The 23,885-nt window shown below is 42.4% G+C and overlaps 3 protein-coding genes across 12 annotated transcripts in view; all 3 read left to right on the forward strand.

Annotated features, from left to right (window-relative positions):
• Positions 1 to 5,225, forward strand: part of camk2g2 (calcium/calmodulin-dependent protein kinase (CaM kinase) II gamma 2) — a 67,461-nt gene extending 62,236 nt beyond the window's left edge. For all 9 annotated transcript variants that reach the window (XM_062995532.1, XM_062995533.1, XM_062995534.1 and 6 more), the window contains 3 exons: positions 100 to 194; positions 459 to 707; positions 2,589 to 5,225. In XM_062995532.1, coding sequence (XP_062851602.1) covers positions 100 to 194; positions 459 to 691 — 328 coding nt within the window. In that variant the 3' untranslated portion in view covers positions 692 to 707; positions 2,589 to 5,225. The remainder of the gene's footprint in view (positions 1 to 99; positions 195 to 458; positions 708 to 2,588) is intronic.
• myoz1a (myozenin 1a) overlaps positions 1 to 23,885 on the forward strand; it is a 294,151-nt gene that overhangs the window by 255,571 nt on the left and 14,695 nt on the right. The window lies entirely within an intron of this gene.
• synpo2la (synaptopodin 2-like a) lies at positions 6,949 to 23,306 on the forward strand. 2 transcript variants are annotated; one of them, XM_062995542.1, is made up of 4 exons: positions 6,949 to 7,293; positions 12,051 to 12,202; positions 12,305 to 13,011; positions 17,581 to 23,306. In XM_062995542.1, the coding sequence occupies exons 1-4, from the start codon at positions 7,192 to 7,194 to the stop codon at positions 20,175 to 20,177; spliced, it is 3,558 nt and encodes a 1,185-aa protein (XP_062851612.1). In that variant the 5' UTR covers positions 6,949 to 7,191; the 3' UTR covers positions 20,178 to 23,306. The 2 variants fall into 2 exon arrangements, with proteins under 2 accessions (XP_062851612.1, XP_062851613.1); XM_062995543.1 differs by having other exon boundaries at positions 7,224 to 7,293; positions 12,011 to 12,202.

Genomic DNA, 23,885 nt, shown 5'->3' on the forward strand with positions numbered 1-23,885 from the left:
GCTTTATTTCTGGTTATGCTAAATAACTGCAAGTTTATTAATAAACTGCTAGACTGCAGACCTGTCATTAATTCTTGGGTACTATTGGAATATTTACAGGAAAATCTGCGACCCTGGTCTGACCTCCTTCGAACCCGAGGCACTTGGGAACCTTGTGGAAGGAATGGACTTTCATAAGTTCTACTTCGAGAACTGTGAGTCGCCACACCTTCTCTCTTACATTGTTTTATTTTAATGACTGTAATTATTTAGCCAATAATCTGTGAGTTGAACGGTTAAAGCACCAGAGCGTGAATGAGCACTGACAGAAGGCTGTCCTAAACCACAAACCTTTTACTAAAGAGTCTACTCAAAATGTTCATTTCTTGACTCATAAAGAATAGATCTAGTGAAAAGTACATTTTTCTATGAGACGTTTCTGAAAAACTGACCGTAATATCTCACAATTCCTCTCACAGTGTTGAGTAAGAACAGCAAGCCGGTGCACACGACCATCCTAAATCCTCACGTGCACCTGATCGGAGAGGAGGCGGCCTGCATCGCTTACATCCGCCTGACGCAGTACATCGACAGCCAGGGCCACCCGCGTAGCTGCCAGTCGGAGGAGACACGCGTGTGGCACCGCCGCGATTCCAAGTGGCTGAACGTGCACTTTCACTGCTCAGGAGCGCCTGCTGCCCCCTTACAATGAAACAAGCCGGACACCGGTACCGTCAAACACTCACGCTCGCTAATTACAATCATCTTAAATCATTTACTGTGCTAAAGAAACGTCACTTAATCGTGATCATGGATTTTTCCTCACCGAGACGTAATATTTACTGCTCATATTGTATTTTTATTTAGTTGTTTTTGATATTTTTTCGCTGTATTTAAATGAAACTATAATACCCAGTTAATTTACTGATAGCTGATATCACTATGTAGTACCAGGTAGCTGCAAACCTGGAACCTGCTCAAACAGTACATGGATTAGTAGTTTATTAGATTGTATCCAAGGTATTTTATGGTACTTAATGCCTGAATTTCAAGGGTTTGAATCCCAGATTGGGCTTACAAATACAGAAGGTGCATAGCAATTAGTGAACCTGGCCATTGGGTGAAGGGGGGGGATACATCAGTGCACCCTTAGCGCTGGTCCCAGGCCTGTATAAATCGTCGGGTTGTGACAGGAACGGCATCCGGCGTAAAAACTGTGCCAAATCAAACACGCGGTCCCTACCGGAAGCAACCGAAAGGACTCATTTGTTAATTCAAGCGTATTTTAAGGTATTTAATGCCTGAATTTCAAGGGTTCAAATCCCAGATTGGGCGCACAAATACAGAAAGTGCATGAAGTTTAGTGAACCTGGCCATTGGGGAAAAGGTGGGGGGGGGGGTACAACAGTGCACCCTTAGTGCTGGTCCCAAACCCGGATCAATCGCAGGGTTGTGACAGCAACGGCATCCAGCATTAAAGGACCATTCTGCCGAATCGGTGTCATTTCCGTCCCCAGGACATTACATGTATAAATATGTATGAAAATTAACTTTAAAATGCATTTTTAATTGAGCCTGTGTGTCCTACAAGTCACATTTTGAACAGAGAATGTTCATGATCTGTATCTACTGAAGGTCACGGGAAGATCATTAGTAAGTTCTCCCTTTATTCCCCCCCTGTATGTTTGATACTATTATAACTCTGAGTGAGAAGATTAATCTCGACATTCATTCCTGTTATTTACATTTTCTTAGTTTGTATTTGTTTATTAAACATTTTTTTTTTGATAAATCACTAGACTCGGTGTTCTTGTGCTTTTAGCATGTTCTCCATGCTGCTATATTTCATGTATTTACTAATTCTATGTTAAAAATTAACAAAAATAAACAAAGGTGCCTGAGATTAATCAAAACACATTCTGAGTAGTTAAGTGTGCTACTAGATTTAGTGTTTGAACAAAGATAAAAAAAATGATAAAGTTTAATTTAATTGGGTTACTACACGCAAATGGCACCTGTTCAGTGGAACGGCCCAAAAACTGTGCTAAATGAAATGGGCAGGGTCGAAAGGACTTTTCATTTTCGTTTGTTCATTCGGGAGTGGCACGGTGACTAAGTGGGTAGCACTGTCGCCTCACAGCAAGAAGGTCCTGGGTTCGATCCCCAGGTGGGGTGGTCCAGGTCCTTTCTGTGTGGAGTTTGCATGTTCTCCCTGTGACTACGTGGGTTTCCTCCGGGTGCTCCGGTTTCCTCCCACAGTCCAAAAACATGCAAGTGAGATGAATTGGAGATACAAAATTGTCCATGACTGGTTACAACCATGACAGGACAGGTAGTTACTCATTACACCAGGTTCATCAGTTCACAAGTTTAATGTCAAACACAAAGTGTAAAACATGACGTTAAAATCCTAATAAACAAACAAACTACTCGCAAATGGCAGCCCAAAAACTGTGCCAAATCAAATATGCGGTCCTTCCCGGAAGCAGCCGAAGAGACTTGTTTGTTCATTCCAGTTAGGAAATTCAAATAAAATTTGGTTTTGTTTGTTGTTTGGATTGAATTGTAAGTGAGACTGTAGGCTAACCGGAGTAGTATGTGTTTTTCAGCTTGCCTGGATGATTGGAGCATGTCTTCTCAGTGGTCGGATTGGTGCCAGGAGCTCGGCCGGAAGAGAAAACATGAGGGGGAAAAAATACAAAGTAAAAAAAAGAAAAAATGACAAAATTTAATAGCCAGCTGAGGCCAGCACCACTTCAGTCCAACAGTAGCTAGACGTGGAGGCCGGCGACGGCGGCGGCCCCGCCCTCTGAATGCTGCATGCTTCTGATGCCCACGGGGGGCGCTGTCTCGTCCTTTTACCCATCAGCCCATCTCTTTTGTCCGTCGTTTAGCAAGAGTGTTCTAAGTATTAATATTTTGTAAAATATTGAGATTGTCGATCCGTACACTGTTAACAGGGCTGAAATGCGATGGCGGTTTAAAATCAGAAATGTGAATTTATTCTTTTAAAGGAGAGTCCACAGTTTTAGTGGCCAGTGGTGTTTTTGTTCATGTGTAGAGCTGTGGGGTTTTTTTCTTTCTTTTTTTCTTTCATTTTGGATGCAACAAATAGTGTGGATGGTAAACTAAATGGTTACGTAATATAAATATATATATATCACCAAAGTGTAGAGGTTAGATTTTAAAATGAGGTTGTTTTAACAGTACTATGGGTTTAACGAAGGGAAAATTCTAGAAAGCTTTTTAGTATTTTGTTGTGTTTTGTGAGACTCTTTGTTTTTAATCTCCTGAATGATGCTGGATTCGGTCCTTGTTTTCTGGAACAAAAAAAGCAAAAAATTTTAGCAGGGCATGAATTAATGTATTGTGAACATGAATATTTATGAGGTAGAAGAGCAAGTCACACGCAGAGTGTGTGTATGTGTGCCTCTTTGCCTCGACACTCGTTTTTTGTGCTTTTAGAAGCCGGTATGATGACACACAAACACACGTCTGTCTGCCTGAACTTCTGTACGTCGGGTATTTTTCTTTACCTGCTTGTCTATTCGAGATCTCGTCCTTGGAACCTGAAGTTGCAGAATGCCCGTCCGACTTCACTAGCGTGTGCACTCTTTCCTTCTGGCCACTAGGGGGGGCATAACACTACTCATGTTCACTAGGCTGTCTGCCCCCTCTTCCCCTCCATCCCTTGAGCTCTGGCTGTGTGCGTGTCTATATTTTCTATTACGAAGCATGTTTGAATTGAATAGAAATGGCCTGTACTGTTTTGCACATAAGCCTGAGACACTACGCCGACGCTTCTCTGTTCACGCCGTGCGGACTTCTGCAGCTTCGGGGTCAGAAAATCCCCCCCCCCCCCCCCCCCCCCCCTCCTTCCGAAGGGCCGAAATTAAGACCCTGACACCAGCCCATAACGGTTACACTGTCCGGTCACGTATGTGTGTATGCACACTTGCCTGTGTTTGTCCTACTCGTGTTGTAGCGTCCGTTTCTTACACTTCGCGTGCCGTCTCCGGACCCGCCGCGAGTGGCGCTCGAGCATGTTTAAACAGAGGAAATGCCGCATGGGGTCGGAGGGCAGGGCGTGTCCCAGTCACGCTCGAGGCTCGAGTCGGTTCGTCGGTCGCTCCGTGGCAGTTTGTGTCGTGATGTTCTGACTTCGGTGTTCTTAGTGTCCGTGTTTTTCTGAACCGAATATTTTTTTAACTGTAAATACGAACGCCGTGCGAGGGCTGGAGAACAGGGCTGTGCCATAAATGCACACCCTCTCCGCCCAAATCTGAGTTTTCTCCAGCACGAGCGTCCATATTGTTATTCTGTAGGTTTCTAGACTGGTTTGGCTCATTGTTCGACACGATGCAGCTTTGTTTAGCTTTTACTAAAGTAACGTCTTATCTGAACATCGCTCAAATAAACAGAGAAAAGCGTAAATCATCTACGTGTTTATTACGCTCATCCGCTTATCGTCCAGCAGGCTACTTTCGTGGCACTGCGACTCCCTCCACCCCATCACACTGTGTCCCGTTTTTACGCCCCAGTGCATCGTGTACAGTTGCGGCGTGATGATTTCGGGTCTCATTATCGTCCGTTTTGACTCCGTTGCCCTGTTCGTCGCACATCCAGACAGACAATAATACATACAACTAATCACAAAGAGGACAGAAAGAGCGAAAATCCAGACAGGTCCAGGAGTACGTTTTTAAATACTGTGTGTTCAGCTTGCGAGAGGAGGGACAGCTTCGTCACGCTAACCGAAATCGCTCCGACCGGCCGTTCACTTTAAGAACCGAACTATATATGCAGTTGGAAAGACGAGGGAAAATATGCATGTCTATTCTGGTGATACTTCTCACTGTCTGTGTTTACTTAAAAATGGAGAAATCTATCTATCTACTTATATTGTATGTTACCTGCATTCTCAAAATGATTAAAATACATAAGAGTGATGTATTACCAAAAAAAAAAAAAAATAAATAAAAAAGATTAGCAGAGCTGTAGCTTGGTATGTTCCCCAGATTCTATTCAATTTATTGCATTATAACCACATGGGGCTACATATGACTGTACTCTTGAGTTTTAATTGGATGCTGGTTTTTGCATGACCATATAATTAATAAAACCATTTAAGAATTTTAAAAAGTTTAAAAAATATCAAGTGTTTGTTTGAATGTTAGTAGATCTTCATGATAGCTTTGTTATTACTGAAACATCTGAAAGTATTTAATAAAAACATTGAAACTAAAGCAGCGTCTGTATTTTTTAAATCTTTTTTTAAATGCATGATCAGCATTTGGAGTCTCTCCATTTTAAGAGGTTACAAGAAGCATGATTTATGGATGTGGACACCCAGTTATAATTCTCGACTGCCCCTCTGGCCTGGTCAGAACCTCGGCGGATACAGTTGGTCGTATCTGAAGGAGGGAAGGTTTTTGGGGATTCACCTCCTTGTCTCCTGCTGAGTTCAGGCTCTAATGAGAGGCGGAAAAATACAGAGCGCATAGCAAAGCACTCAGTAGGTATCAGTAAAGACTTCATGTGTTTCAGTATGAGTGCAAGTCTGTGAACCGCTTCAGCCCACAAAGGTGTGGTGCAAGCAATACGGGTTGCCAAAATGAATAAAGGAATTGGATATATCCAAATTGGGGCAAAGCAGTGATTTACACTTTTTACAGGTATTTAAATGTTTCTTCTTTGTGCCAAGTCAAATTTATTTGTATAGTGCTTTTTACAGAATCCAGGACCGACAGACCAAAATCCCTCGTTGAGCAAGCCGAGGGAGACAGTGGCAAAGAAAAACCTTAAAATTACAGGAATAAACCTTGAGAGGAACCAGACCTTACCTTGTGACCTTATCTATTCTATTCATACATTTTCCCCCAATTTTCTCCAAATCGCTAGATTCATATTTCGGCCCCTACTAATGCAATCCTCCACCCCTGATCTTAGAAGAGCCACAACCATCACACACACCCTCTGATGTGCACAGAAGCGTCCACTTCTCTTTACCTACACAGGGTGGGTTCATATAGAGATCTGTCTTGTGTATGGAGAGTCACACACCGATCCCCTGTATACCCCATCTACTGTATGTGTAGATGCCCTTGCTCAACAGCAGAGGTCAGAACTGCAGCAGTTAGGAGTAAACAAAGTGTGTACTAAATTCCATAAATGTGAACGTAATGTCAATTTTACATAGAGTGAGTTTTGGCACTACTTTGGCTAATTCTAAGACACAATGAGCTCCATTTAATGCAAAGTGGAACCGGAAATGCTGTAAATTAAGGTTTGGACTTGGCAGTAATAATAATAAGTGAATTATGAGCTGAAGTTTGACAAAGGCAGCAAAGTGTCTCGGTGGGCAGCACTGTTACCTCACAGCATGAAGGTCCTGGGTTCGATTGCCATGTGGAACGGTCCAGGTTCTTTCTGTGGAGTTTGCATGTTCTCCCTGTGTTTGTACAAGTGAGGTGAATTGGAGATACTAAGTTGTCCATGACTGTTTGGCATTAAACTTGAACTGATGAATCTTGTGTAAGCAGTAACTACCGTTCCTGTCATGAATGTAACCAAGTGTAAAACATGATGTTGAAATTCTAATAAATTAAATAAATAAAGTTTGACATAAATTTTGACAAAGTTTGGCTGAAGAAAATCATGACATGTTAAAGGTCTACAGAGCTGAAATGTGTGAATATCAGCGATAAATAAAAAGAAAGAAAGAGGCAGTTTGAGCCTTAAAGAGAAGAATCTTGTTACCCAAAACTTTAGCTGTTTTGTTGTGCACTTGCCATCCACTGCCATCAGGAATGGACTTCTATTTTTAGTAGGATAATCTGCCCCCCCCCCCCATTCCCCCCCCAGCTCTAACACCAGTTGGGTTTGATCGACAGGACAAGTGTTATCTTAGGCCCTCCCTTCATCTAACACCGAATTCCACCAAGTAAGCAGACATTGGTGGTACCCCTTTCACTCCCTCGCCCTCTCTCTTCCCTCTTCACTGCTCTGCCTCTATCACAAACCTTCAGCTCAGGAAATGAGTGGAGGGCCCGAGCGCTGCTTTGTGTGATTTAGCTTGATCGACTGAAGGTTGTTTCAGGAACCTCGTTGTAGCTTCTTCTCTCTGATGTAACCATGTAAAGATGGAGCTCCTGCACTGAGGGCCGTCTTCCTCTGAACCTTCAGCTTGAATTCAGGAGCCAGCGGTGCAGAATGGTGGTGGAGGAGGTCAACATCACCCTCTCTGGTGGAGCTCCGTGGGGCTTCAGACTCCAGGGGGGAGTGGAGCACCAGAGACCACTGCAGGTTGCCAAGGTATGCCGAGCCTGATTTACGATTCTGGTAAAGGTTTGCGCTTAGTAAAATGAAGAGTAATCTAAGGTTTCCTGTTTACTTGTTTGTTTACTCACTGGTTAGCGCTCGGTGAAAGTGGTGGCTAAAGAATTACATTTAATATTTTGTTTACAAGGTCATTTCATGTGCATACTCACTTCTGCGTATGTCTTCATCTTTTTGTTTATTAAAAAAAACCACATTCCTGGTCCTTGGACCAAGCCATATTTTTGCCTGTAATGTCAGAGGAGAGGGGCTGAATGGTTTGCGTCATGTTTGCCCTCTGGAATGGATGAAGACAACCACCGACAGTGATTGATAGACCTGTGAACTTTAAACTTAGCTCTCAAACTGCTGGGTGGTCCTCAAGTTCAAAGTTACTGCCAATGTGCAGCATAATAATAGAATCAACAAATTTCATGTTCAGTATTTTATGCAACAATATTCACTTGATTGATCATAATGATGATGCAAAAACATTTTGACACTTTTATTAAAAATCAAATGCTGAAATCTCTCATTTAGAAAAATATTTAGACCGCTTTAGACCCTGCAAGTCTGTTGTTTTTTATATCCCTGCCCTGATATACGCCTTGCCAGTTTGAATTCAAAGATCCACAGACGGTTCCTTGGACATCATGGCTTGTTTTTTGTCCAGACAATCCAGTGTAAATTGTGGGCCCTTATAGATCCATGTGTGTCCTTTTCCAAACTCCGTCCAATTACTTTTGGTTGCAACAGGTGGACTCCAGGTGAGTTCTGGACAAATTTTAATAAGAATTAAAACTAACAGGATGCACATAACCACAATTTAAAGTGCCACAGCAAAGGGTCTGAATACTTAAGTTGAATGAGATTTCAGGTTTTTATATTTATTTATTTATTTTTTATGATTTTCTTTTCATAATTCTGATTAAGTGCAGATTGATGGGTTAAAAATGGCAAAATGAAAGCCACAACACAAAGTGTGCCAGAAGTCAGGGGATCTGAGTACTTTCTGACTGTATGCTGGACATCCCATGCCCTAGTAATGGGCATTAACAGAATTCCACAGTTTTTCCACAAGTGTGTGTAAACTTTGTGCCTGTTCAGTTTAAAGAGCATTTGTGAGGTCGGACATTAATGCTAAACAAAGAACGCCTGGCTCACAGTCAGCATTCTGCTTCCTTCCAGACGAGCCTCATGGGGTTGAGGTTAGGACTCCACTGACGTTCCTCCTCACTAAACTTGTCAGGTCGTGCCTTCATGAACCTTGCTTTGTGCACAGGGGTGATGAAACACGACAGGGCCTTTTAGAGACCCGTTAATAATTTAGTAGTTAGTAGAGGTGACCATGTACTGTGTCTCTAATCTGTTGGTTTTAAGTGGTTGGCCATATATTACACAATTCTGATACTATCAAGGAACTTAAAAGTAACATAAGAAATCCATTCCCCCTCATTTCAGCTGGTCTGTCACAGCACAGGATTGTGTTTCATCTACTTTGGTCATATATGCAGAACCATATTTAATATCAGGCTATTCTGGATCATGTAAAGAAGCTTTCCCAAAGGGTTTCGTGTTAATGCTAATGAAGGTGTTTGTTCCGTAAACAAAAGCTGCCCAGATGTGTTTGAGGTTTGAAATTATATCATATTTAGGGTTATGTCTGGATTTTTACCCCTCATGCACAAATGTGGTAATTGTGGAACACTGAGAACTTAAATCCGTTTTTTAAATGCATTTTCTCCCCATTTTCCTCCCGATTAACGCACTCAATTTTGTCTTCCGCTGCTGAGAGATACCAGATTGCATCCGAGGAGAGCACGTCGCTCTACACGTCTCCTCCAACACGTGCACAGCCCTCCTCTTCTCGCCCCTGCTTTCTGCACAAGCGTCTTTTTCGCCAATCAGGGTCCTTACACAGCGTATGAATAACCACCCACTTACACATAGTCCGGTCCCCACCCTGCAGATATGGTGGCCAACTAGTATCTTCTGCAGGCACTGCCAATTATGCCCGCCAGATGGGCCCAGCCGACCGGTGGTGCTGGTGTGCTAGTGGAACATCCCGATGTGCCACCTGGGCACTTAAATCCATTTTTTATATAATTATGATCTATTTTGTGTCACTGCCAGTTGCCAACCAAAAACATTGGTGAAGCAGCAGCAAGCATTAAGCACTCATATATTGCTCTAACCCAGAAAGCATTGCACAGATTGTCACCAAACCTAGTATTGGCTTACTAAAACGTCCAGAATTAGTTTCTTGGTCAATGAGAGAAACTATCTTTCCTCTTTGTCCATGAGTGTTTTCAGAAAGGCAGTCCCATATCATGATGCTCCCAGATCCATACTTCAATTTAAGTGTAGTGTTCTCCAAACACAATGATCTGATTTTTCCAGTGTTTTTTTTTTATTCTTGTTTTTATAATTTGGTCATTATTCTGATTTGTCTTGATGGTTGAGTGCACAGTTAAACATGCATCTTTCCTTTTTCGCACTGGAGTTGGGTGCTAGATGTAGGATCTACGATGATTGTGGTGCGGTTAATTTCATAAAACCTTGTGTGGTGCAACCAAGTGTGTGGCACAAACATGAGTAATAAACATAGCCTGAATGTGTTGACCTCCAGGCTTCTGCAGCACTCGACCCAATTTTTCTTCCAATCTAGTCATATCCAACCCAATGTGTTTTGCAGCCGGTCACTTCTCTTTCACCTGCACAAGGTGGGTTCATATTGAATTTGTATTGCACACGGAGTGTCATGCACCAATCTCCATTATAATCCGTCTCTGTGCAGGCGCCAAAGGTCATAATCGAATATCTAGGGGTCACTCAAAAAAAGTCAAGGATCTTATCTGCTGATAATCATATTCATGGGTAATTTTTGACCCATATTAACAACACAGGGGTTAAACAAAAATACCAGTCACATACAGTGGTGTTCAAAAAAATAGCAGTCCAACACCATTAACCTGATAAATCACTGTTTTTAGTAGAAATGCTATTTCTACATAGCAAATAATTTACTTGAAAGTGTAGTAGAGTAATGAAAACAAAACAAACCCAACAATTAGGACATGCATGCCACTCATTCTGAGTAATTGAAGCATTGATTGAAAGGGGGTTGTTCAAAATAATAGCAGTGAGGAGTTCAATTGGTGAAATCATTCATTCTGCAGAAGAACGTGTGTCAAATTTGGCCCTTATTTAATTTAGGAGGGTGGCAAATATTGCACAGCTTGGTCATAGCGCGTTTCCTTCTGAAATACTGGGTAAAATGGGTTGTTCCAGACATTGTTCTGATGAACAGCGTACTTTGATTAAAAAGTTGATAGTAGAGGGAAAAACATACAGAGAAGTGCAGCAAATTATTGGCTGCTCAGCTAAAATGATCTCAAATGCCTTGAAGTGACAACCAACACCTGAAAGATGCAGAAGGAAGCGTGGAACTACTGTTCGAATGGATCGAAGAATAGCCAAAATGGCAAATACTCAGCCAATGATCACCTCCAGAAGGAATTAGGAACATCTGAAGTTACCAGTGAGTACAGAAGATGATTAAGTGAAGCCGATTTACCAGCAAGAACTCCTTGCAAAGTCCCGTTGTTAAGAAAAAGACATGTCCTGAATGGGTTAACATTTGCCAAGGAACACATTGACTGGTCCAAAGAGAAACGGCTCAACATTTTGTGGACTGGTGAAAGCAAAATTGTTCTTTTTGGGTCTAGTGGCCGTAGACAGTATGTCAGACGACCATCGAGCACTGAATTCAAGCCAAAGTTCACTGTGAAGACAGTAAAGCACGGTGGTACAAAATGATGATATGGGATGTTTCTCATACCATGGTGTTACGCCTATTTATCGCATACGAGGGATCATGGATCAGTTTCAATATATCAGAATACTTGAGGAGATCATGTTGCCCTATGTCGAAGAAGAAATGGGTGTTTCAACATGACAATGACCCAAAACATCTTGGTTACAGACAAACAAGAGTGAGGTAATAGAGTGACCAGCCCAATCCCCTGACTTCAATCCCATAGAGGACTTGTGTTCTGACATCTGAAACACGTTTTTTTGAGGCAAAACCCAAAATTGCAGAAGAACTGTGGAATGTAGTCTAATCATCCTGGACTGGATACCTGTTCAGAGGTGCCAGAAGTTGATCGACTCCATGCAACACAGATCTCAAAAACAATTGTTTTGCCACTAAATATTAGTTCAGTAATTGAAAGTAAAGTGAAACCTCAAACATTTTTTCATGTTATAGAATTTTTTTTTTTGAGTTTTTAATGAAAAATGCTGCACTGCTATTTTTTTGAACAGCCTAATATTCATTTTTCTTAACTTTCTGTAAAGGATGAACACAAACTGGCAAAATTTTGTTAATGTTTTGATTTAGAATTGAAAGTGTAGTATTTTCAGTGCATTTGCATTTATGGAAATAAAAGTTATTATAATGATTTTGTGCTTTATTCACTTTTTTAAAATCACTGCTATTTTTTTGAACACTACTGTATGTATAAATTCTCCAATTATTAGTTTTACTAGTATGACTGTTTTGTTAGAGGCTGGCTTTTTAAAGTCAGCTTCACCTTTACACAGGGTTTAGCATTAACAATTAAAAATTAAACCTGGCAATATAAAAATACAGTTAAAGAAAAAAGACCTCTGGTCTAATTTTAACTAATAATTGGAGAATGCCTATATTTAGGTGTCGTGTCTATGGCTGCCATCTTCCTGTCCTGGTGTAGGTGCGAAAGCGCAGTAAGGCATGCAGGGCCGGACTTCGAGAGGGGGATGAGCTGGTATCCATCAACAACAGCTCCTGTGCAAGTCTGTCTCACGCTCAGGCCATGAACCTCATTGACAGCATCCCTGGATTACTGTGTATCCGGGTAAAGAGGTAAACCCTGGTGTCTTTTGCTAACGTCAACACTTTAACATCCTTTTTTAGCATTTGCCTTAATTAAATCTTTTTTTTTTAACCCCTTTTTATGTACATCAGGGCACCGGCTGGCTTCCAGTCAGTGGTTCTGGTTGCCCGAGCTCCTTCTCCCCGCATTGACAAGGAGTACCGTGCTGCGCTTAGGGCCAATACCCCATCCAGCTCAAAACTGCATCAGCCAAGCGTTCGGCAAGTGCACCACACCTCGGTAATGTCCCCCACCGCTCGCAGTGGCCTGACGTCCCCGCTGGGCAGCGAGGCATACTATGGAGAAACAGACAGTGATGCCGATGTGGTCACTCATGACAGACATCGCAGGCAGAGGCATCGCAACCCCGGTAACCCCCTTGGAAAAGCAGGTCATGCTTCCACTGAGGTGGGAGAAACTTCAGAGATGAGTGGTTATGACAGTGCTACAGATGCGCAGGGTTACCCCCCGGCTGGGCCTGACCACCAGGAGGGCAAGCTGCCCGGCGTGGTTCGCCGAGAAGTCATCTTCCAACCCCCTTCATCCGGGGCCTGGTCGTCCTACACGTCCACTGAGACCTCGTCCGTGAGTGCAGATGAGCAGAGTTCTCAGGATTTAGTAATAGAGGAGGACAGCGGCTTCCAGGAGCTTCCCAACGTGCCGCTGGTTTCCCCGGAGAGAGCAAAGGAGGCTCTAGTGCTGAGCTCTCATAGCCAATTGGTGCCAATGGTGGGGCCAGTGAACAATCCAGTGGATGAGGAGCTCACAAAGACCTACATGGATAAAGCAAAACAAGCAAGTGAGTATCTAAAATCAGTGATCATTAGATAATAGTGAAGTACTGTGTAAGAACCACTTGCTTCATGATTATCACTTGTGTCAATACAATGATTGCCAGGCATAAGTGGTTCCATTTCCTAACAATACTTGTCCGCTTACCCAGTAAAGCAGCACTTGTAGCTTAATACCCTCTAAAGAACTGGATCTTGATGCAAACATTTAATGTCACAGTCTGTCACAGGTAATGCAGTTAGCACATGTTTTCAAAATGCAATGTGATAGTCTGCATGGTACCTCTTAAGGAGACGAGAGCTGGGAGTTTAAGCCGGTCCATGGACCTATATTTGTCCGTGGCAATGTGGGTGAATAACCTGAGCAGTGCTGCTTTGATAGGGCTGGCCAAAGCATCTCCAGCTGCTCTCTGGTATCAAGTAGCAGAATCTGCCCCCTTCACCCCTCACATACACCACCATCTCACCTCTCCTAACCTATTCCTTTAAATTAGGGCCTGTTTATTTGTCTATTTTTCTCACTTACAATCATGCACCGAACCACAAATACACTGAAGTTACATTTATTATAGTATATATAGATGTCCACATTGCAGTAATGTGCAAAAGTCTTAGGCCACCATTAGATTTGTTGTTTTAGCAATGGTATAATGACCAAATATAATTATTTCTCAATCTTTATATTGGAATACAACCAGAAAATACAGAACATTTGTATCCAGTTTTAAAAAGCATAAACGACAGCTTCTACAGGCTAAATTGGCAAGTATTTGGTTTGACCTACCCTGAACCTGGCTCTCTTAAATCTAAATGGAATTGAAAACTAATTAATGTAATTGCTAACACTTGTTTTTGTCCTACCGTTTCATGTCAACATGACTGCTGTGAAAAAGTGTATTACACCAGGTTTGTGCAAGACATGCTTGAGCTTTACATACACATATTGTATGAGTTAAATTCATCGGAAGCTTGCTAATATGTGAGACCAGTCTCACACTTTCAATCTCACACTTTGACAGACATAAAATCATAATTTTGTATCAGCAAGGCCTCTTAAAGGGAAATCAGCAAACAAACTGGATACTCAAGATGTGGGATTCAAGACGTTTTAAAGAAATATTGAACAATAAGGAGAGCTCAAGGGCAAAAAAGGACTGGAAGGCCAAGAGAAGTTTCAACTTTTGAGACGTTTCTCAGAGTTTCTTCTTTGAGAGACCAGAAGAAGTCTCGGCATCTGGCAGCTTCATCGGAATGCCAAATTGACCTATCTACAGTCCAAAGAAGCTTGATCAAGAATAGTCTCTTTGGAAAGGTAGCAGCCAAGAAACCACTTTTAAAGGTTGGAAGGTTTTAAAGGTAAGATATGCTAAAGTTCACAAAGATTGGAATGAAAATCAGTGAAAAAGTATTATGGAATGACAAATCCCAGTTTAAAATTCTTGGGTCCAGTCATCAACAATATGAGAGACAAGACTTGGAAAGAGATGGAAGAATGAGAGCTTGTGGCCTTCAGTGAAAAATGGTGGAGGGTCCGTCCTGCTTTGGCTGCATTTCTGCCAGTGGTGTTCGCGATATTGTCTGACGTTTATGTTATTTAGCAGACGCTTTTATCCAAAGCGACCTACAGTAGTGTGACAATATATTGTCTAAGTAATTGAGGTTTAAGGCCCTTGCTCAATGGTCCTACAAGGATCATGAATGCTGAAAAGTATAATTTAAAGTATAATAAAAAGTATAAGTTTAATTCATCATGCCATTCATTCTGGAAAGAATCCCAAACACGCTTCTAATGCCATGAAATCATATTTGGGAAGAAAAACAGCTGATATAAATATGGACTAACCTCCACAGAGTCCAGACCTGAATATTATAGAGGCAGTATGGGGTCACCTGGACAGAGAAAGAAATAAAAGACAGTCTAAATTGAAAGAAGAACTCTGGTGTAATATTCCAGATAATTACTTCAGAAAACATCAGGAGAGTCTCCTCAACAGAGCTCAAGATGTGCTTAGTGCCAAGGGAGGTCACACTAAATAATGACTTCTGAAACATACTTCCTTTATTTTCTGTCTGTATTTTAATAAAAAGACCAAAAATAAATGTGGATGGTCATTAAAACTTGGTGACCTTAGACTTCCGCACAGTTCTGTATGTCAGTATATGTATTAGAGCTGCTATTTATATGGATAAATTGGGTATTGGTTATAATACTGATCCTGAGGGCTAAATTGTTAATCTGAGTGCAGTTTTTTCATGTTGTTTGGACCCCAATTGTTTGTAAATGGTATGATAAATAATTTTTGTAATACTTACATTTAAATGAAACTGTAACTGATGGGCTGTTAAATCAAATGCAGAAGTTCATGTGCCCCAGACTTAGTACATGTAAACGTATCCCTATATACCCACAGCTATTTGAGGATGTGCTGTTTTAGTAGACAAAATAAATAAACGTCCATATATTTCTGGATGACACTAACTAAAGCTCTGACACTCCATCTTACCCATGGACAGTACAATTCCTAGCAAACTAACTGACTGAAAAGACTGTTACTGTACTTTTGCTAATCTGATAATCCCCAGGCCTGCTAAACATCTCTTTCTGGTTAATAAGCCACGGCATGTCAAAACATTTTGCTTATTTAATGCACCCAAGTAGCATTCGGGGTAAGGAGGGGGAGCGCGGGGTGTTAAATGATTCCTGCAGTTGCTTTAAAGGTTAAATCTGATTGTTCACCATGACGCTTCTTGGCAGCACACACAAACATAGTCCATAGAGGAGAAAGTTTTTAGATATTTTAACACTACAGGGGTCAGAGATTTGTTTTCCTACAGTAGGAGAAATACCACAGGGATTGAGTAATGGTATTATAGGTATTATTATTACCCTTAATGTTCTGTTTGGGGTCTCTGAGACCCCAGAGCTTCTTTAACAGCTCACAAAATATCCTAAACCTTTTTCTACCATTTTGATACTTCATGATTTTTCCTAATTTTAAGGAAAATACAAATACACAATATTTACTGACAAACATAATTGTGGGGACAGAGACAAAATAAGCTTATACAAGTAACACTGTTCTGAAAGGTTCTACAATGAGAAGTTTAAGGTAACAGGTAAGGTTGTTTATTGTGGTGGAAAAACCCTAATGAAAAGAGTTTAGTAATCAAGATAGTAATCTTGTCTGCAGAGAAGGATCACACCGACCGAGTCTCACACAGAGGCTCTGTGAATGCGATAACAATAATAATAATGAACATCTTTATACACTGATCAGCCATAACATTAAAACCACCTCCTTGTTTCTACACTCACTGTCCATTTTATCAGCTCCACTTACCATATAGAAGCACTTTGTAGTTCCACAATTACTGACTGTAGTCCATCTGTTTCTCTGCATGCTTTGTTAGCCCCCTTTCATGCTGTTCTTCAATGGTCAGGACCCCCACAGGACCACCACAGAGCAGGTATTATTTGGGTGGTGGATCATTCTCAGCACTGCAGTGACACTGACATGGTGGTGGTGTGTTAGTGTGTGTTGTGCTGGTACGAGTGGATCAGACACAGCAGTGCTGATGGAGTTTTTAAACACCTCACTGTCACTGCTGGACTGAGAATAGTCCACCAACCAAAAATATCCAGCCAACAGCGCCTCGTGGGCAGCGTCCTGTGACCACTGATGAAGGTCTAGAAGATGACCGACTCAAACAGCAGCAATAGATGAGCGATCGTCTCTGACTTTACATCTACAAGGTGGACCAACTAGGTAGAAGTGTCTAATAGAGTGGACAGTGAGTGGACACGGTATTTAAAAACTCCAGCAGCACTGCTGTGTCTGATCCACTCATACCAGCACAACATACACTAACACACCACCACCATGTCAGTGTCACTACAGTGCTGAGAATGATCCACCACCTAAATAATACCTGCTCTGTGGTGGTCCTGTGGGGGTCCTGACCATTGAAGAACAGGGTGAATGCAGGCTAAAAAAGCATGTAGAGAAACAGCTGGACTACAGTCAGTAATTTTAGAACTACAAAGTGCTTCTATATGGTCAGTGGAGCTGATAAAATGGACAGTGAGTGTAGAAACAAAGAGGTGGTTTTAATGTTATGGCTGATCGGTGTATATCTTGTTAGTGGCCTTGTAGGACAGTGGAAGATTCCACAGTTAACAACTGGTGTAAATCAGCTAGAACTAAGTCTTGGACATCATACAATGCAATTACACCATGTACCCATCCAGTAACATTCTAATGTAGCGGTATTCTTGGAATATGACTACTGGCAATCATGCCCTAAGTAGTAATTGATTATGTATTAATACTTCTAGTGTAAATTAACATTTTTCTCTCACATTATATTTAACTAATAAAATATGTCATTGAAAACACTTAAAATCATTTCTTTGTCTGTTTGTCTTTTAAAAAAAGGTTGAAGTAAATTAACAAATTACAGATTTCAGTTTTTATTGTATTTTTAGAAAGTGTCCCAGCTTTTCTGTAAAGGAGGTTTGTAGCTTGTAATGTGTCAGTTGCTCTTTCCTATCATCGTTTCCTATTTATCTCATTTAGAGTTGAACCGTGGTGACACACTACAAGACAAGCAAGTGAAAGAGGCCCGGACCAAGTGTCGCACCATTGCTTCTCTTCTGACCGATGCACCTAACCCTCATTCTAAGGGGGTCCTGATGTTCAAAAAACGCCGCCAGCGTTCCAAGAAATACACGCTGACCAGTTACGGTAGTGTAGATGAGGATATGCAACCAGATTCCCAAGAGGAAGACAACCACTTCCTCGGGAGCGAATCGGAGCTGGACGAGGAAGGGTTCAGCGCAGCGCCAGATCCCACATGGGACAGCGACTACTTGGACATGCTTGAAAAAAGAGCAGCGTCAAGAGCTTTGGAAGGAGATGAAGCAGATGATTCTTTAAGTGGCGGGCTGAGTGGAACCACAGGAAGGGGGGCCCGCTTGTTTGAGCAGCAGAGGAAGAGAGCCGAGGAGCATGCCAAGAAGATGGCACAGAAAAGTCAGCTGGAGGGCCAGGCAATTGTTCAAGCAGAGGAAAAGCAACCGGAGTTGTCCATACAGACAAAAGCAATTGTTAAACCCAGTGTTCAGCCACCACAGGTTGCACCAAAGCCTGCGAGACCACCAGAGCTGATGACACAAGAGAATACTCCTGCTACCAAGACGCAAATTCCCCCAACCTCACCCCGAGTTACCTTCTCCATTGTTAATGATATTGCCAGTATAAAAACACCAACTTCTACAGAGGTGCCTGAAAACCAAGTGATAACTGTTGCATCAGTAATGGTGCCTCCACCTTCTACGTCTATGCCACCACCTCCCACTCCCTTGCCAGAATTGCCACCGAGCTCAGTATTGAACCGCACAGCCCGGCCCTTCGCCCCAGGGTTTATCAGCCACCGAGCCGCCACAGCACCAGTCGTGTTCCGCCCTAATGTCACCAAAAAGGCTTCCAGGCCAGTCTCAGTGGCAGTAACTGCACCGCCTTTTACAACTGCATTCGAGGAGGTGATTGATTATCCTTCTGCCAGTTTTTCAGTACGTAAGATGAGCATTGATGTTCCTGCTGGCATGACCTCAACACCAGCCCCTGCGACCACTGTGCATCTTCCTTTTCCTGCTGCTATGCCAGATCCTGCACAGTCACTAATTTCAAATATTCCTTCATCATCAGAAAATTTTCAGACTGTGCCGTCTGTCTCACAGACAAATATCCCTGCTAATTCCTTCATTACTGAAAATATAACTGCTGCTCCTCCTTCTGCTGGCTTCACAGATATCACTAGCGTAATCTCTGCTGCTATTGCTGTGCCTTCTGCTCCTGAGGTACCACTGATTCATGCCACCTCTGTGACTTTAACTCCTGTAACCCCTGTCAGCTCAGTTTCTCCTCCAGCTCCCGTGGTGTGCCAAGAGAAAGCTCCTCCGGCTGGAGGTCGAACAGGCATCCTTCAGAAAGCTCGCCGTCGCACTACTAATAAACCAATGTTTAAGATTCCAGATGCCAGAAAGAACTTGCCCAATCCTGAGCTGCTGTCTTTGGTACAGAATTGGGATGAGAGGCCTAATTACGGATACTCAGAGCCAGTCACTGTTTCGGACGATTACTATAACATGGATGAAAAGAGGGGAAAGATCCCACCACCGGTGGCTCCAAAACCTCGCATCATCCCAGAAGTGTCCCAGATTCCTCAAGCTGGGGGAAAGGGCGCTGAGCTCTTTGCACGAAGACAGAACCGTAAAGATCTCTTTGTGGTGGATGGTACACAACCTCAGCAGCAGTTTTTACAGTCCCAGTCAGTCATGCCTATGATCCATCCCTGTGAGCCCTCACCAGTATCACCAAACTGGAAGTACTCCCCAAATGTCCGTGCTCCTCCGCCAATTGGTTACAACCCTCTCCTCGCTCCTTCCTGTCCCCTGGGAGCACAACATGAAAAAGCACGGGGCGCTGAAAGAACCTCAAAGGTTGGTCGAGGTGGACACATGTTCCAGAAAGAAGGCATCAAGGCCATAGACGTCATGAGGCGCCAGCCTTACCAACTTAACTCAGCCATGTTTGGTTTCGGAGGTGGCTCGAGCACACAGTCTGTAAACTCCTCTTACCAACACAAAAGGCAGACAGAAACAGGACACACCTTAACCAAACCGAGGCAGGTACCCGTGAAGACATCACGTGTGTACGAAATCAAACGTTTCTCTACTCCGACTCCCATGTCAGCACCAACCATAGTCCCAACAGTGATTGCCCCACGGGCGCAAACCACACTGGCCGAGCCTCTGTGTCGCTATGACATGACATCTCCCACTATGTGCTCTCCAGCAGCTATGTCCTCTCCAGCCCAGCCTGTACCTGAACCTGCAGCTGTGTCTTCACGACCGCCAGGTCTTCCAGAGCTCCCCAGAATCTCCGCTGCTCCAGCATTTGTTCCTACGCCTTACTCACCACCGGCTCCCGTATCAAGCATGACCATCTACTCTGATCTCCAGGCTGCCAGACAGTTCAAAAGTGCTCCTGAGCTTAGTGCACTGCCCCCCAATTTCTTGAAGCCTCCAGTTCAGGCACCAAAGCCACGCTTTATTGCTACAAGAGCAGGAGTACAGCCCCACGTCTGGAGGCCTGGAGTTCAACATTACTGAGTAGGTGATGCTGTCTGACTTTTTTCAGTTGAGCCTTTAAGATCATAGTCTCATAGTGACTGAGGAATATTATACAGATTTATTGTATTATTTTTTGTATTATTGCACAATGCATCATTGGCACTTGGGTAGCACTCAACACAAAGCTGCCTATACTGAATACTAGAGGTAAAAATATCATAGCATTACAATTAATATTTGTATGATGCCAATTTCACAGAACAATTGTGCTCACTCACTTTTTTAACCGCTTATCCAATTAGGGTGCTGGAGCCTATCCCAGCTTTTTAATGGGCACAAGGCACACAGGTAACACCCTGGGCGGGGCGCCAGTCCATCGCAGGGCAGACACACGTACACATACACACACCCATTTACCTATAGGGCAATTTAGTGTTTCCAATTAACCTGACTGCATGTTTTTGGACTGTGGGAGGAAACCGGAGCTCCCGGAGGAAACCCACGCAAACACGGGGAGAACATGCAACATGCAAACTCCGCACAGAAAGGACCCGGGCCGCCCTGCCTGGAGATTGAAGCCAGTACCTTCTTGCTGTGAGGCGACAGTGCTACCCACCGAGTCACCGTGCCGCCCTACAATTGTGCTGTAATGCAATAAATAATACAAAAAACAGCCTTTTTTTCAAAACAGCCTTAGGTAAAGTATAGTATAGTTTGCGGGTAACAAAATATACAGCCGTTTCAACTGTTAAACTAGCATTGATTATGACTGGCTTCATGCTCAGTCTGTGACGTCTCATTTTGCCATCATGTAAAACACAATACTGCAGGTTGAGGTGTGAACTACTGGAGCCATCTGATGGTAAAGAGTGGGATTGAGAGCCCTACATAGGATTTATCCAGCTACTCTAATCATCTTTAGTGCAGAGCTTCGTTTTAATGTAACGTCTTCAAAAATCAAACGAAAAATAAAAAGCTTGTCACAAACAACAGATGTTAGTACATATGTGCTTAGCTCCATGTACCTGTGCTTTGTATCTTATGAAATTAGAAATTAGCATAGTGATTTAGATCACAGACACAGATTGTTCTTTAACAGGAAGGACACCACTGGACTTTTTATTTTTAAACAGTGTTGGGTGATGTGAATCCTAAGGATGCCATAGCCATCTGAGGCCGGAGTCTCAAAAAAGCATAATTGGTTCTGGTTTGTGTGCAACAGGAGTTGATTGTTTGTTCACCATGTGTTATTTCTTGCTACCCTGGGAAATAATTAGCAACCCCCTTCTCATTTGCAACTATAACAGTCTTCTCCACAAAATATTGTGGCATATAATAATGTGCCAGTGTAAATTTGAGCCCAATCAGTCGAGCTTTTGTAAGATCAGGCAGTGATGCTGGATGGAGGTCGGGTCTCCACTGGAATTTCTCCACCCCTAATTTGTTAAACTGTGTCTTTATACTCCTTGCTTTGGGCACAGTCATGCTGGAGCAGATAGGGGTCATCCTTAAACCACAAATATGGAAGCATATTTAGAAGCTTATTTTAGAAAATTGATTTTGTACACCTGCTAGCATTAGGTGTGATTAAAACATCTGATTTTAATATTGAGAAGAGATGTCCACATACTTTTTGTCATGTGTATTACTATTCCAAAAATAGAAAATAGAAAACCTTTTGTTTGATTGGTAGTGAACTTTTGTTAACGCATTTTCTCCCTTTTTCTCCAACACATGCGCAGTAGCCGACTGCATCTTTTCACCTGCACGAGGCGAGTTCATATGCGGATCAGCCTTGTGCACGGTGAGACACACCCTGATCAATGCATTATTCCTCTACTCTGTGCAGACGCCATCAATCAGCCAGCAGAGGTCATAACTGCATCAGCCATGAGGTCCCTCCCCGGCTCCCTCCCTGGATGAACAACAGCCAAACAATCATATAGCCGCCCAGCCGGATGGCAGAGCTGAGAGTCGATATGATGTATTCGAAATCCCAGCTCTGGTGTGCTAGCGTATTTTACCGCTGCGCCACCTGAGCGGCGTGTACTTGTTTTAATGTTTTTATTTGTAAGGATTTTCTTTTCCTTTTTTGAAACATATCTTATGAGCTGAAATTCAACTTCTCTTGCACATCCAGCCTTTTATGCAGTACCCAGGAATTTATTTATCACACTGAAGGTTTATTCTCATTTGATTTGATGCCTCATAATAGTTAGTGACCATGCACCATGGGGGACAAAACTCTGTGGGAAGTAGATATGGCTAAATTGGCAAACAATCATCAACAAGTATGCCACAGTAGACTGGACTTGCCACGCTATCCACTGGACACACTACAAAATGTATCTGCTGGTTTATACTGGGTCCCAGGAAGTTTATACTTACTTGGAAAAAAGGGGGGCTGTATAGGACTGGCCAAAAGAATAAAGTAAGCTGAGTCACATAAACCAATCAGAAATGATATCTCCTCTGGCAGTCCCTGGAAGGAACAGGTGCATGAGTGTCACAGCCTATTTGTGAGAGCAAACTAATATCATCTAAATGGATTCTGACTAATATGTGTGGGATTTATGGACGCTCACATTAAAATAAGCAACTAACATTTAATATACAAGGTATGACGAGCCAGTGTTTAAACTTCTGTGGACACGACTGTCCCTGAGATGGTCATAAGGAGGACTTGAAGTGTGAGGATGCAAGTTCGAGCTGTGATTTCATATAATCAGTTATACCAGACGTGCTTAGATAAGACTGTACGAGTGATAACTCGAGACGACGGTTGAACATGAGCGCTCAAAGCCGATAATAAGTGAAGAAAGAAAACAGAAAGCCAAGCTGGCCTGGTAACGGGCAGCACTGAATGGAAAAGTGGGAAGTAATAAAATAAGAAATGAAATAGCGACTTTTATAAGAAATACTAGCTCAGTTCTTTGCCATTTTTCATGAATGCTTACTAGATAAACTGTAGGGATTTGTGAAGATCAGGCCTTTTGCTGGTGTATGTGTTGTGTACAATTGTGTGTATGTGCTGACTGTAATTAGGAGCATCTATTTGAATCTGCAGGTTAGTAAAAAACAATTGTAGATGTTCATGGCACAGAGATGTAGTGGATTTGATGTCTGAAAAACATGTATTTTTCAAGAAATAAAAACGTTTTAAGAAAATGCTGTGACTCTTATTTGTTACAACACACTGCCACCTAGCTTTCACAAGCACGTCTCAGTTAAACACAAGAGGGAGCGATTGCATTATTTTCTGACTGTTTATCATTAAACTACATAAAATCACAGATACCTAATCTGCTAAGATATAAAAATAAACTGTAAATAATTATATTTTTATTAGGATTTTAACATCATGTTTTACACACTTTGGTTACATTCATGACAGAACAAGTATCAAACACAGTCATGGACAACTTTGTATCTCCAATTCACCTCACTTGCACGTCTTTGGAAACCGGCGCTCCCAGAGGAAACCACAAAGACACAGGAGAACATGCAAACTCCACACAGAAGGGACCTGGACCACTTCACCTGGGAATCGAACCCAGGACCTTCTTGCTGTGAGGCGATAGTGCTACCCACCGAGCCATCATGCCGTCCGTGTAAATAATTATATTTAACAAGGGTAACAAGGTACATAAGAGTTACAAAGTAAGGGAGAACCCAGAATAGATTTTCTTTAAAAGGGGTTGGGTGGGGATGTGAATGATTAATCTGATAACCGACAAATAAGTCATA

Source organism: Trichomycterus rosablanca, chromosome 5, assembly GCF_030014385.1.
Source record: "Trichomycterus rosablanca isolate fTriRos1 chromosome 5, fTriRos1.hap1, whole genome shotgun sequence".
Lineage (NCBI taxonomy): Eukaryota > Metazoa > Chordata > Actinopteri > Siluriformes > Trichomycteridae > Trichomycterus > Trichomycterus rosablanca.

Coding starts and splice junctions, on each gene's coding strand:
- synpo2la (XM_062995542.1), top strand. CDS start 7,192: ATGGTGGTGGAGGAGGTCAACATCACCCTCTCTGGTGGAGCTCCGTGG. Junction 7,294..12,050: donor GACCACTGCAGGTTGCCAAG/GTATGCCGAGCC, acceptor GTCCTGGTGTAG/GTGCGAAAGCGCAGTAAGGC. Junction 13,012..17,580: donor GGATAAAGCAAAACAAGCAA/GTGAGTATCTAA, acceptor TATCTCATTTAG/AGTTGAACCGTGGTGACACA.